The sequence below is a fragment of the Camelus bactrianus genome, chromosome 5 (assembly GCF_048773025.1).
Source record: "Camelus bactrianus isolate YW-2024 breed Bactrian camel chromosome 5, ASM4877302v1, whole genome shotgun sequence".
In the NCBI taxonomy this organism is placed as follows: domain Eukaryota; kingdom Metazoa; phylum Chordata; class Mammalia; order Artiodactyla; family Camelidae; genus Camelus; species Camelus bactrianus.
Window position 1 is genome coordinate 45,230,952 of NC_133543.1, and position 14,207 is coordinate 45,245,158.

General features: G+C 32.3%; 1 protein-coding gene across 2 annotated transcripts in view; it reads left to right on the forward strand.

Annotated features, from left to right (window-relative positions):
- Positions 1–14,207, forward strand: part of SLC4A10 (solute carrier family 4 member 10) — a 250,673-nt gene that overhangs the window by 73,936 nt on the left and 162,530 nt on the right. For both annotated transcript variants that reach the window (XM_074363779.1, XM_074363780.1), the window contains exon 2: positions 14,105–14,186. In XM_074363779.1, the coding sequence (XP_074219880.1) occupies positions 14,105–14,186 (82 nt within the window). The remainder of the gene's footprint in view (positions 1–14,104; positions 14,187–14,207) is intronic.

The window sequence follows — 14,207 nt, forward strand, 5'->3', positions numbered from 1 at the left end:
TTTAAATGAAGCACAATACATGTTGTATTGTAGTCATTGACTTTCCTGTCTTGACTATGAACTGCTTAAAGTCAAGTGTGTCTTTTATTTTTTCAAAGCCAGCATTAATATAGTTCCTGACACATTGTAACTACTTAATAAATTTTTGTTGACTATCAGAATGGGTAATGAGTATGAAATATTCATGGAAAATATGGCCTGCGCCACTTTGGACACCATTAGGAATTCATATTAGTTGAGGTGTATATGTAGGGTTGGAGCAGACACTGAAGTGTTTTAAAGTTAAATTAAGGAATTTTAGATTGTATACCTAACTAATATAATGCCTTGCAGTGTAGCACATTTCTTAAAAGTATTGACCTGCCTTCAAACCCAGTGTTTGCCTCTTAGTAGCTGAAACTTCCTGGGAAGGTTTCTTAGCCTCTTTAAGTCTCAGAATACTCAACTGTTTTGAAGACTTTTAATGAATAAAATTGTGTAAAGTTCTAGCACTGTGCCTGGCAAATTGTAAGCCTTACAATATTACTACTTATTATTATTGCAATTATATGCGACACTGAGAAAAATCAGACAGCTAGGGAGCTAAAAGTTTCAAAATGTAGAGTTAGAATTATGCAATGATAGACCATTCAGGTGGCAATCAGAAAAGCAAAATTTTAGCTCTAGCTTTGCTATTGGCTTACTCTAAAGCTTGAATGTGTCTTAATTTGCTCATACAAAAAATTACAATAAAGTAGTAGTATTAATGCTTTTCTCATCAGAATGTTGTAATCATTTGAGATGACTAAAGAAAAAAAAACTTTCAAATTATGAAGAGTAGGGATTTATATTCCTTGACATCACCGATACCACCATGCTTTTGTACGGCTATGCCATTTGCTGGAATGCTCTTCTTATTCACCTTTATAATCTTACTTATCTTTTAAGACTCAGTTTAAGCATCAGTTAGTGAGATTTGATGGTCATTTCTATATCCCTTAGAATACTAAGCTTACCTCTGGTACAACATTTACCATATATAACATTTGAAAAAATAAATACTTTTATGTCTTCTCCCATAGAATGTAAAATTCTAGAAGGTAAGTATGTTTTTATATTCAGTATTCCCACTACTAGTACAGATTCTGGCATATATTAAATTATTAGTAAATATTGACTCAATAAGTGGATTACATTATATAAATTTAAGAATACTAAAGTATCACTTAGAGCAGCAAAAAAGTTTCTGTAGCAAATCTGTTTCCTGTGAACTGGAGATTAGAAAAATGTGTTAACAGTTATAGTGAACTATAATAGTAGCAGAATAAATATTAGTAATAGAATAATAGTAATAAGAAAGTATTTTTCTGGTTGATATTTTCTGAAAATATCCAAAGATGAAGGAAAATAAGGAGACTTCAGGTACAGCTATCAGATAGAATACACACAGCTACTTTTCCTTTCTCCTAAAATCCTATGAAAAAGACAATGGTATTTTTAACTTTTTCTCTATACCAAAACTAAATTAAGGTGGGGAGAATGGGAGAGGGATAAAAAGCAGTAACAAAATTTTGTGAGCAAAAATGCAGAAGGAAAATGTTCAGTGACTTGTCTAACTGAGAAAACAGAATTGTAAACTGGTAATGGCAAAATTGAGAACCAGTCCAGTTTATACTGAAGCAGCCTGAGAGGCACCAGGTACCTCTGAAAGAGAGAATCAAGCTGCTAAAGTAAAGAGTATTGCATTAAAATTCATATACATTTCCTGATCATCTTGCTCCTTTACTTCAGCCAACCAGGCAAGTATCTCACCTCTACCTCAGCAGTAGACTAGAATTTTATTCTATGGAGAGGGTGAAATAGAATCTCTTTGGACTGAGTAACCCAGGAACAGCTGTGGTCATAAAGCACTGTATTAAAAACAGCTTCAGTAAGAATACTGCCATCCCAATTCTCTCCCTCCATTTTGCTCCTAGAAAGCTGGCAGCTAAGCCTTTATCTACCGGACAGAATAATGAAGGATCCAGCTGTACTCTAACCAGCTCAGGAGGAAAGTTGACATCAGGGTTCCCCAAAGAAACAGCCTAACCAGACTACATCACTTTATAATATGCTCAAAGTTGAGAAACCCTATCCATATACTCCAGGCTTCCAATTAGGTTTTTGGTTTCATACTTTAAAATTATGAGCACAAAACCAAAGACCATGAGACCTCTGAGGAAAACTTCCAGCATAAAAGATAGAGGCCAATGATTTTTTGGATTTAACACCAAGAACAGAGGCAACAAAAGCAAAAATAAACAAGTGGGATTACATCAAACTAAAAAGCTTCTTCACAGCAAAGGAAACCTTCAACAAAATGAAAAGACAACCTACTGAATAGGAGAAAATATTTGCAAATCATATATCTGATAAGAGGCCAATGTCTAAAATATATAAAGAGCTCATACAACTCAATAGCAAAAAAAAAAAAAAAAAAATTCCAGTTTAAAAATGGGCAGAGTACCTGAATAGACCTTTTTTCCAAAGAAAATATGCAGACGGCCAATAGGTACATAAAAAGATGCTCAACATCACTAATTATCAGGGAAATGCAAAAAAAAAAAAAAAACCCACGATGAGATATTACCTCACATCTGTTAGAATGACTATCATCAAAAACATAAGAAATAACAAGTGTTGGTGGGAATATGAAGAAAAGGCAACACTTGTGCACTGTTGGTGAGAATGTAAATTGGGGCAGTCACTATGGAAAACAGTATGGAGACTCCTCAAAAAATTGAAACTTGAACTACCATATGATCCAGCAATTTCACTTCTGGGTATTTATCCAAAGAAAACAAAAATATTAACTCAAAAGATATATGTATATATATCTCCTAATGCACATTGCAGCATTATTTACAATAGCCAAGATACGGAAACAACCTCTGTTCATTGACAGATGAATGGATAAAGAAAATATAGTGTATATATGCAGTGGAATATTATTCAGCTATAAAAAGAATGAAATCTTGCCATTTTCAACAAGATGGGTAGAATTTGAGGGCATTATGCTAAGTGAAATAAGTCAGACAGAGAAAGACAAATACCATACGATCTCACCTATATGTGTAATCAGAAAACAAAAAAAATGAGCTCATAGATACAGAGAACAGATTGGTGGTTTCCAGAGGTAGAGGATGGAATGGGTGAAATGAGTGGTATGATGCGTATAGTTCAAAATACTGTTGCATATATGAAAGCTAAGAGAGTAGATCTTAGAAGTTCTCATCACAAGAAAAAAATTTCTGTAAGTATATATGTACACAGATGTCAACTAAATTTATTGTGGCGACCATTTTGCAATATATACAAATATTGAATCATTATGTTGTAAACCTGAAACTAATATAATGCATGTCAATTATACATCAAGGGCAAAAAGAGACCAAAACAAATAGGAAAAAGAAAACTATTCTATCATTAATACCCTTAGAGAGATAAGATATTGTGCTCATTCAAGAAAAAGGGTGTTATCACACAGGAACATTGAAAGAATAAATGAGTCCTTGGAAATTAAAAATATGATAGCAAAAATGAAAAACTAAATAGAACTTATGAAAGACAAAGATGAAGTACTCTCCCAGAACATTGAGAGGAAAGGGAAAAATAGGACAGAAAGAATAAGAAAGTTGGAAGATACAAGGTCCAGTATCGGAGATAGCAGTTCTATAGAGAACAGGGAAAAAGAGAGAAGAAATAATTCAAAATAAATTTTGAATCTTTTGAGAACAGAAAGACATGTTTCAAGATTTAAAGGGCACAGTAATTGCCCAGAACAATAAATAAAGGTATTCATATACCAAGGCAAATCATCATGAAATTTTAGGAGACTAAGATTAAAGAGATCTCAAAGGCTTTCAGAATGACAATCAGTAAACTTCTATCAAGACTGACAAATAGAAGGCACAAATTCCCAATATTAGGAATGAAAAGGAATATTATTATAAACCCTTCAGACATTATAAGGATAATAAGGAGTACTAGGAAAAACTCTATGTATTTGTCAACTTAGAAGAAATGGATTAATTCCTTGAAAGTAACATATTACCAAAAGTCACCTAGAATGAAATATAGTCTTATAATATTTAAATTATTTGTATTGTAGTTGGAAGTATACTAGATTATTTACGAACAAGAAAAGTGTTCCTTGAGATGTGATTCAAATTCTATTTTGCTGGCATTAGCTCTTCCCATCTCTTCCAATGAGAAGTTCCAATTTTATGCTTTCCAGGCATACTCTTAGAGGTCATCTAGTCTAGTATCTCCCCAATGTAGAAATACCATTCACAATATCACAATATGTCTGATCTTTTCTTGAACAAATCCAGTGATAGAGAGATAACCATTGCACACGGAAGGCCACTCCATGTTTGGTAAGTTATGTTTAGAGGTATTGTTAAATTATAAGACCACCTTTGTATCCTCAGGATTTATCTGTCTATCCATCTGTATAAAACAAATGGATTGAAATCATAGGAGGCAGATTTTGGTCTCATTCATTTATTCATTCATTTACTCTCTCATAAATAAAATATTAATTAACAATTATTCATTAATGAATTAATTATACAATATACAGTCATTTTTCTGTATAATCACCATTTTGCATGTGAGGAAACTGAGGCACAAAGAACTTGCTCAAAGTCACATGACTAAGTAAGTAGTAAGTGTCAGAACTGGATATGAACCCCACAGGTCTGGTTCTAGAGATTTTCTTAGCTACCACTCCACTTCCTCTTATGGACCTCAGTTTAGTGTCTGTTGACAGTATGAATTTAATAAATGAGAGATATCTATAGCTATAATGCTAGCTATAAATTAATTTTGGCTATTTCTGTTATATACTAAGTAGAAAGGCAGATTAATCTCATGTATTTCTAATAATTGGAGTTCCGTTCTTCTAAGTAGTGGACGAAATTCTCAAGTCTCAGTTATACATAGGTTTAATTCAGATAATAAATAGCTTTTAGCCTTTTGAAGGGAATAAATAATTGAGAAAAATAAGTTATCATCAACAGTATTATATACATTTTTACTCATTTTTTTCTTTTTTCCTCATTTCCCATTTCAAAGTTAATTTCATTTTTTCTGTGTTTAGGATATTTTAATTTTCTTTCGCTATGTCCTTTGAATTTTGAGATAATTAGAAAATTTAAGAGCAAAGCTTTTTCCTGTTCGGTTTTGTTCTTTCACAGATCTAAGGGGGAAAGTAAATAAAATGGCTCTTCTCCATTCCCTTTCCTACATTGTTGACATTTGCTTAAACTTGCTGTTAAATGTAATAGAGGTCAATTTTTTTAGTAAATTACATGACTACTCAGATTTCCACCACTTTACTAATGATATGATGAAATATATCACTAATAAACTATCACTGAGGTTAAAGAACTGCTTAGATTTGCTTATTTTACTTTTTAAACTAATTATTTAACCACTACATTTTTCATCACTCAAGCGTACCTGAAGTATCTTTTTACTGCTTGTTTTCTTATCATTGAAGTTCATCTTCTAATGTTTTATTTATCTTACTCCTTAGTACCATTTTAGTTATCTAAAAATACCTTGAAATTTTCCTGTTTATTTAATCTGTAATGCCTTACAAATACTATTTTATTATTTTTTCTCATTGACCTTATTTGTTAGTATTACTAATATTAGAAAACTTCTATCTTTAGTTTGCAAATTATGGAATATTCAAGTCCAATTTATCTGTGAATCATTAAACTACAGATACTATGGGCTTATTTAAGTTTAAATAACTCATATAATTGACTGTTGTGTATGTAGGCCAACTCAGAACTGTCCTAATTTATGATAAGCAAGCTAAATACTTGTGCAGTATTCTGATTTTGTGGATTCTTACAAAGCTTTAAAGAACAAGCTTTTATTCACAATGGAAAATGTAGAAATTGCTAATTTTATTTAAAAATTTATAGTATACCTTTATCCCCTTCCTTTAATTGATACTTATGTCTCGCACAAATCTATAGTATCTCAGCAAAAATACCAGGATTTGGAGTGCAAGAATGGAGAAAAATATTAATATATGGGAGGATTATGTGTTATAATTCATTTGTATAATCTAAGCTGAAGCACAGATAGGTATTGAACACAAACATGACCCTTACACTGAAGAAGAAAACAGCTCAATATAAAAAAATTCAAGTATTGTAGAACTAGAAAGGGTCTTAGAGATCATGAAGTAATTTTTAAATTCATCTTATTTTTATTTTATTTATATTTATTTATGTCCTTCAGTTTCTTGACTCAAGATTACTTTTGCGTCTCAGACATTCTCCCTGGGATCATTTTATTTCTTCCTGAAGCATAAACTTAGAAGTTCCTTCAGAAGGATGCCTTGATGATAAATTCTCAGTTTCTGTGTCTGAAGTCCCTTCTTGAATGATAGCTTAACTGGTTATCCATGTCTAGAATAATAAGTATTTTTTTCCCCAGTATCCTGAAGATATTATTTTATTGGTTTCTGTTTTTATTAGCTTGTTATTCCTTTGTAAGGAATCTTTTTTTTTTAACTTGCTGCTTTAGAAATGTGCTATTCTGCAGTTTCACATGATATGTGTCTGTGTGAATTGCCTTCTAATTATCTTGTTTGTGATTCATTGTGATTCCTGAATCCAAGGATTCATGTCTTCTACCAATTCTGGAAAATGTTTACATACTATTTTCAAACAGTACTTTCCCCTTATTTTTCTAGTCTTATTGTCTAGAATTCCAATTAGGCATATGTTCGACTTTATTATATTATTCTCTATTTAAAATGATCTATTTCTTATTTTTCACATTGTCATCCTGTGCTATCTTCTGTATATTTTTTCAGATCTTTTCCCCAGTTCCCTAATTCTTATATCATCTGCCTAGCCCACTGTTTTACCTGTTCATGGAGTTTTTAATTTAAAGAATATTATATGTATAATTATTATATTACATATTATATCATTATATATTATATAATATCATAGATACATAATTATTTTTCTACTTTATAGAAATTCTACTTTTTTCACATCAGGATTTTCAGTCCTGTCCCAGGCTTTAGAACTCTTCTTTCCAGACATTTGGATTGTAAGGAGAAACAAATCAGTAGCTTCGTAGTTTAATGCCAATTCATTCCTGCTCTGGGCCCCACTAATGTCTTTCACCCTTATTCAAATAAATAGGCTTTTTTCTTGATACTTATGACCAGACTACCACTTTGCCCCCTTATCTGCCTGGCAAAGATACATTGATCTTTTAAAAATCAACTCAAGTATCTAATTTAATGTAGCTTTTACTGACTTTCTTGGAGAAAAAGAGTAACTTTTATGGTAGAATTTCATCTGTATGAATTTCTTTCACAATTCCATTGTGTGTTGGACCTAACATGACGTCTGTAAACTCTTTGAGGGAAGGAACTATATCTTAACTGATTTTTGTGGCTCCAGAAGTACAAATAATAATATAAATAACATTTATTGAGAACTTAATACATGCTTGGCAAACTTTTCATGTATTAATAAGTCACTCAAGACACAGAAAAATTACATAAGATGCCTAAAGTCACACAGCTAGTTATTAATTGAAACAAGAGTTAAATCCAGGTGGTATGTGGTCCCACAAACTCTCAGCCTTTATCCAACACTGCTTTTCTGTTGATCTCCTACACAAGATTGTCAACATCAAAGGGATAGGTTATACCCCCAAGGGCTTGGACTTGAGCTCCAAACAAGCTCATGGAGATGTGGCAGATGCTTAGGGAAGGACACAGCAGGACAAGTAAGGAAGCCCTACAAGGCAGATGGAGCCTCGGGGTGCATGTTGTGTGCAAGCAACATGAAAAGAGTAAAGACAGCATGAGGCAGCAGTAAGGAAATTTAACAGCATTTATCATCATTTTCTGGGTACAAAATTCAGTTCCTTAGCAGAACTTAGACTTTAAGAGGACTTTTAAGAGCAAGGCGGGAGTCAAGTCCATGAGTTGAAACAAACAAATCTGGAAGATCAGGTGGGCAAACAAGGCATGAACTCAGTTATGCAGGTATCACTGACCATTGAAATACTTTTGCCTAATCAAAATTGTTCCTAACTTCTCACTTTTTATCCTTAAACCATCAGATGTTAGGCCCTTTATGAGAAATAGTGTTCTTTAGGCCACAGTGGCAGTAGTGAGTGCAGTTTGTATGTTGTGCTGAAATTAATCCTAAGCCAGAAATAATAGCTTAGCATTGAAGAATTTTCACCACTGAAGATTTTCAACATTTCAACATTTCAACCTGTCTCTGGACTACTTCATGTCAAAAGACTAACTTCTCTGACCTAACTGTGTAGTCCCCCAACTGGCCTTTAAAGTTTGCATAATGGAGTGTTCCAAGTAAATGAGATGAGAAAAATCTTGAAATTTTTACATGATGATTCAGTTTATGCCTTCTTATCCTTATTCCTATGACAAACGATTTTTCTCCAATTCTTAGTCTCAGTTCTATTTTTTCTTGTATGTGTAAAGATGAAAAACACATTTGCTTTGCATAAGTAAATGAAACCTAATTGCCACCTCCCCAATTAGACACTTTAGAAGTGGACTCACTGCTTTTTTATTTAAAAAAAATAAGGAGAAATAATGATTTATTGGGCTACTTGAGAATAAATACATTTCATGTTATTTAATTAATACAGTATGTAAGGTAGATTGTACTCATATGATTTCCATGAAATGGTAAAGTCTATATTTTAAAGTAAATACCAGATTTTAAATCTCTAATAGATTTGAAGTCATATGCAAGTAAAAATATAGGAGTTCATTTATTTTATTAAAGTATAATATTACCAAGTGAAATTCAAAATTAGCTTGACATATGCTTAGATTTCAATTCATCTAGTATTTATTGAATTCTTATGATATGTTAATCTCTGAGCTGATGCTTTCACATCTGTTGCCCTGTGTAATATAGCATTATACAATCAGAGGTTAAACAGTTGACCTTTTTATATTTGTATAACACTTTGGCTTACATGTAAAAATAAAAAAAATGGGATGCCTCCAGAGTAAATATGGATGCATATGTTGAATATTAACATTGAATCCAAGTGTTAATGTTCAACTTTCTTATTTTCATATTTAAAATAAAAGATAATGAGGAGGTAAATAAGAAAAACAAGAAGTTAAAATTCTGCATGTCTTATTTAATGAAACAGTAGCAACACATTATTAAAGCAGAGTATGAAAATAATGTGGTATGTGAGATGCCACAAGTTATAAAAAAAACATGTTTTAACCTTATGAAGTGAGTAAAATCAACCTTAGTTTTCTGTGAAGTATTTTAACATAAATGAGAATTGACAAGTTTGGAGCCTTTGGAAATAATAAACTCTTAAGAGATTATACTCCCTTTAAAGTTATTGCAAACTAATGGCTATATTTCCCTGTGCTGTACAGTCTATGCTTGTTGCTTATCTATTTTATACATAGTAATTTGTATCTTCTTAATCCCATACCCCTATCTTGCTTCTCCCCTTCCCTCTCCCTACTGGTATCTGACTAGTTTTTTTCCTATATCTGTGAGTCTGTTTCTGTTTTGTTATATACATATGTTTGTTTTATTTTATAGATTCCACATATAAGTGATCACACAGTATTTGTCTTTCTGACTTATTTTACTAAACATGATACTCTCTAGGTCCATCTATATTGTTGCAAATGACAGAATTTCATTCTTTTTTATGGGTGAGTAATATTTCATTGTGTGTGTGTTCTTTATCTGTCATCTATTGATGGACACTTGGGTTTCTTCCATATCTGGGTTATTGTAAATAGTGCTGCTAAGGAAGTCTTGAGAAAAAAGAACAAACCTGAAGGAATCATGCTCCCTGACGTCAGACTATACTACAAGGCTACAGAGGCAAAACAACATGATACTGGCACAGAAATACACACATAGATCAATGGAACAGAATAGAGAGCCCCAAAATAAACCCACACACCTATGGTCAGTTTATCTACAACAACGGAGGAGAGGATACTTGAAAAAAAGACAGACTCTTCAATAAGCGGTACTGGAAAAACTGGACAACTACATGTAAAAGAATGAAATTGGAGCATATTCTTACACTATATACAAAAATAAACTCAAAATGGATTAAAGGCCTAAATGTAAGCCTGAAACCATTAAAGTTCTAGAAAAGAAATAGGCAGACTATTCTTTGAAATAAATGGTAACAGTATTTTTTGGATCTGTCTCCTAAGGCAGAAGAAATAAAAGTAAAAATAAACAAAAATACTTAAACATTCAATAGTATTTTTGATAGATGTTTCTCAGTCAAAGTTATGTATGTAAGTTACCATTTTGTTTCTATATTCATCTCTACAGAACTTGATGTCATGGATTTTTAGTCATTAAGATAAATGTTACACGTGTGTGTAAATTAGGCTCTCAGCAAGAAACAGGCGGTCACTCAAAAAGGGTGATAAAAAGGGCTTGATGAAGGGATTGTTTTTAAAAGTGTAGGCAGGATAAAGGGTTATCAGCTAAGGTTAGTGAAACGTGTAACAGCCAGAAATTGTCACTATTCCTAGGCCTAAAGGAGCAAGGTGGGGGAGCAGTTAATGCAAACTGGCAAGATCTATAGATGTAGAAGTCACATGACAAAACTTCTGGTCTTTGATGGAGGATCACAGCCGTTGCCAGACTATGGCTCAACGGGGGCCATGTCTCTCTCCTCCCAACTCTATAGTCCTGTGTCATTATCTCTCATTGCTTGAACTCAATAGGAATTCTGGTGATGCACTCATAAAGACAATGAGCATGGTGAAATGAGTGGAAAGTGGATCTGTATGGGTTAGTGGCAAATATATAGCACACCATACTATCCTCATAGCTAATACCTAATAAAAAGACAGAAAAAGTGGTTTAAAAAATTGATATGATAAATAGTTTCAGAGAAGAAGGAATTCTGAATTGAAAATGGACTGCTTGCTCCTCTATTAATCCATTTTCAAATGAGATGAAAATTATCAAAAAGACTTGAAAAAAAGTTGAATTTTCCTGCTCACAGGATTACTGTTAGACTTGGGTTTGTAAAACTAGAAAAATTTATTTCATTGACAGCTGTGCTCAAGAGTTATGGTAAAAAAGTGGGAGGATACAGCTCTGTGGTAGAGTGCACAGCCTAGTGGTAGAGCACATGCTTAGCATGTTTCAGGTCCTGGGTTCAATCCCCAGTGCCTACATTAAATAAATATAAACAAACAAACAAACAAATAAACCTAATTACCTCCCCTCAAAATTAAAAAAAAACAAAACAAACCAAAAAAGAGTTACGGTAAATCAGAAAAATACATTGTTTACATATTCATAGAACTAATGATATTTACAAACAATTTTAGAAGACATTTCTGTGTGAATAGTTACTGTCTCTCTGTCCCAGGGCCATGGCCTATTCCAGTGTTTTTCAAATTGCAGGTCACAAGACATTTTTAAGTCTTGAAGTAAGTTTAATGGGTAGTGATTCTGATTTTTGAATAAAATGGTATATACCCTGAAACAGAAAATATCATAGTGCATTGTTTATAGTAAGAGTAAATGCTGGTTTGTGAAACTTTTCATTACATATATATGAATATATGACTGAGTTGGGATAAGATTTCTCACTATGGGTCACGTCTTTCCCAAATTTAAAATACTGGCCTACCTATTTACAAGAATCAATCATCTTATAAGTGTTTACCCAACAGTGTAGCAAATGTAAACTGTTTTGAAAGGCAGTGTAATATATTTATGTATTCTCTTCCTACATGTGAAAAAATTTATTCCTAGATCTGTAAGTACATATGGAAATTAGGGTGTTTTAATGTATTTGATGTTCAACAATCTAAAGAGTAACAGTACAAAATGAAGTAAAAATCTGTCTTATTGCTCTATTTGGAATTACCACATAGACTGGCACCCAGTGCCATTTGTCCCTCCACATTCCCTTCATCACACCTCATGTTTACTTGCTCTTGGTAACAAGGGGAAAGAGAAATACTCTGTTAAAAACTCTTGAATAATATTAAAGTGATCTTTTGAACTATAATCAAAGTAGAGGAATTTCAGTGTATGTATTAGCATTAATCTGTATCTTGGGAATTTTCAGCTGAAATGATCATACATTTGATATTTCTGTGGAATATCCAGAGAATATTTAAAGGGGATAATATGAAACTGCAAAATGAATTACTTACATTGAGTTACATTCATATTCTAGGTTCTAGTTCATTTTCTTTCAAAGAAAAATTAAAATTAGATCATTTCTACTTGTAACCTGCATAGTAATTAAATAATTAACTATTGCTTATTTAGATTCCATTTCTACTTTTACCACAAAATTTCTTTTTATCTCAATATCTTAACATTAGCTACTCAATAGAATTATATAAATAAGGAGAAAAAACATATTTTTATTTAATAAGTTGAAAATTGTTTCAGGTTCTTGAAATAAAAATCAATTATTTATTGTATGGGGGTAAAAATCACCATATATTTGATATAAAGTTTTCCATTTTGCCGCTGTTTTCAGAGACTGACATTTTGAGAAACAGTGAAATAGTGCTCCTTCTGACCTTTGAACATGGTTGCATGACTTAGCTTTTGGCATTCTTCCTAACAACACCCCAGAGGGTAGAGATACATTTCAATGTGACATGTATTTGAAAATATCTTGCACAGAGGATAAATTTGATTTGTAAATGTATCAAGAACAGACTCCAAATAGGCTGAAACTTGTGTTTATCTGGTTCAAGAAGATTATGTAAGTCCCATCTTTAGTTTTTTCTATTGCTGCTGTTGGTCGAACCAACAGATTTTTTAAACTTTGCCAAACAGAAGAGCAATGGGCTCTGAAATCTTTCTTCATTTTTATTTTTCTCTAATTTTCTTTCATTTATAGTTTAGTGTTCTTTAATTCTGATATCAAAGACTTTGCCCTGACTTATGTCAGCCCATGTTGTCAGGACAACAGGATATAACACATGTCCTTCTACTGTATATTTTGCTGTGTTTGAAGAATATGAGAGCTGATCTTTTTAGGTTGACATATGTCTATAATCATACAGTTGAAAGAACTGATTGCAAAACATGAAGGACAAATTTTTATTAAGATTATGTTCAGGAATTAGGCTTAGAGATAGATCTTGGAAAATTCAACTTTAATCTACCTTTTCATTTCTCCTTTTGTGCTCAGTGTTCACTTTTAAGGTAATTTTTATGTAGTTGTTCACATTCAGATAAAATTTATAAATAACCTGTATTTCATTTCATTCAGTAATTTGTATTTCGTCCATTCCTGCATAGTCAAAGTGGATTTCGTCCATTCCTGCATAGTCAAAGTGGATTATGCTCACCCTTCCCCCATTATTTTACTGAGTACCATATATACTATATTGTTTTGAGCATGTGCACAATGTTCAGAAGACAAAGTCTATGCCCAGCCATTCTAAATAGGTTAAAAAAAAATAGAAACTGAATGAAGGTTTAATGCATATGATTGTAATTTATAGTTTAGTTTGAATAAAATGCATTAAACTGGAGCAAAGTAATTAGAGTTGTAGTTTACCTAATAATTACTACTAATTGCTTTCAAGAGATTAGTTCCCTCCTAACCCCATTTTTAATGTCAATGGAATTATTTATCCTTGCCATAGCATTAATAGTGTTAATAGTAATGATATTCATATTTTTCTTGTGTAGTTCAAGATGTCATCTTGTTAGCAGGAATTCTTTATCAGAGATAAAAATGCATGTTACTAAATTGACAGGATAACTGTTTGTTTTCTGTTTTACATCTCACTAACAAATGATGCCAACTGGAATGTTTGACTGCCTTCGATTTCATGGAAAATCAGATGACATTCCTTCTCTAAATATGTGGTCAAATTAATTTTAGTGTCCCCTTTTGTAAACTAACACTTGATAATCAAATAGAATAGTCATGTACAAGAAGGTTTAAGTTACTGACTTAAACTTAAATTATTAGATCATATCAAACTTTATTTGCTGAAACGAAGAGAATATATGTATTATCATTAGTCTTCTTTCTCCCTGTTCTACAGAGAAATGATGAAGAGGCAGTTGTGGATAGAGGTGGAACTCGTTCTATTCTCAAAACACACTTTGAGAAAGAAGATTTAGAAGGTAAGACTGTTTTTTCAGGGG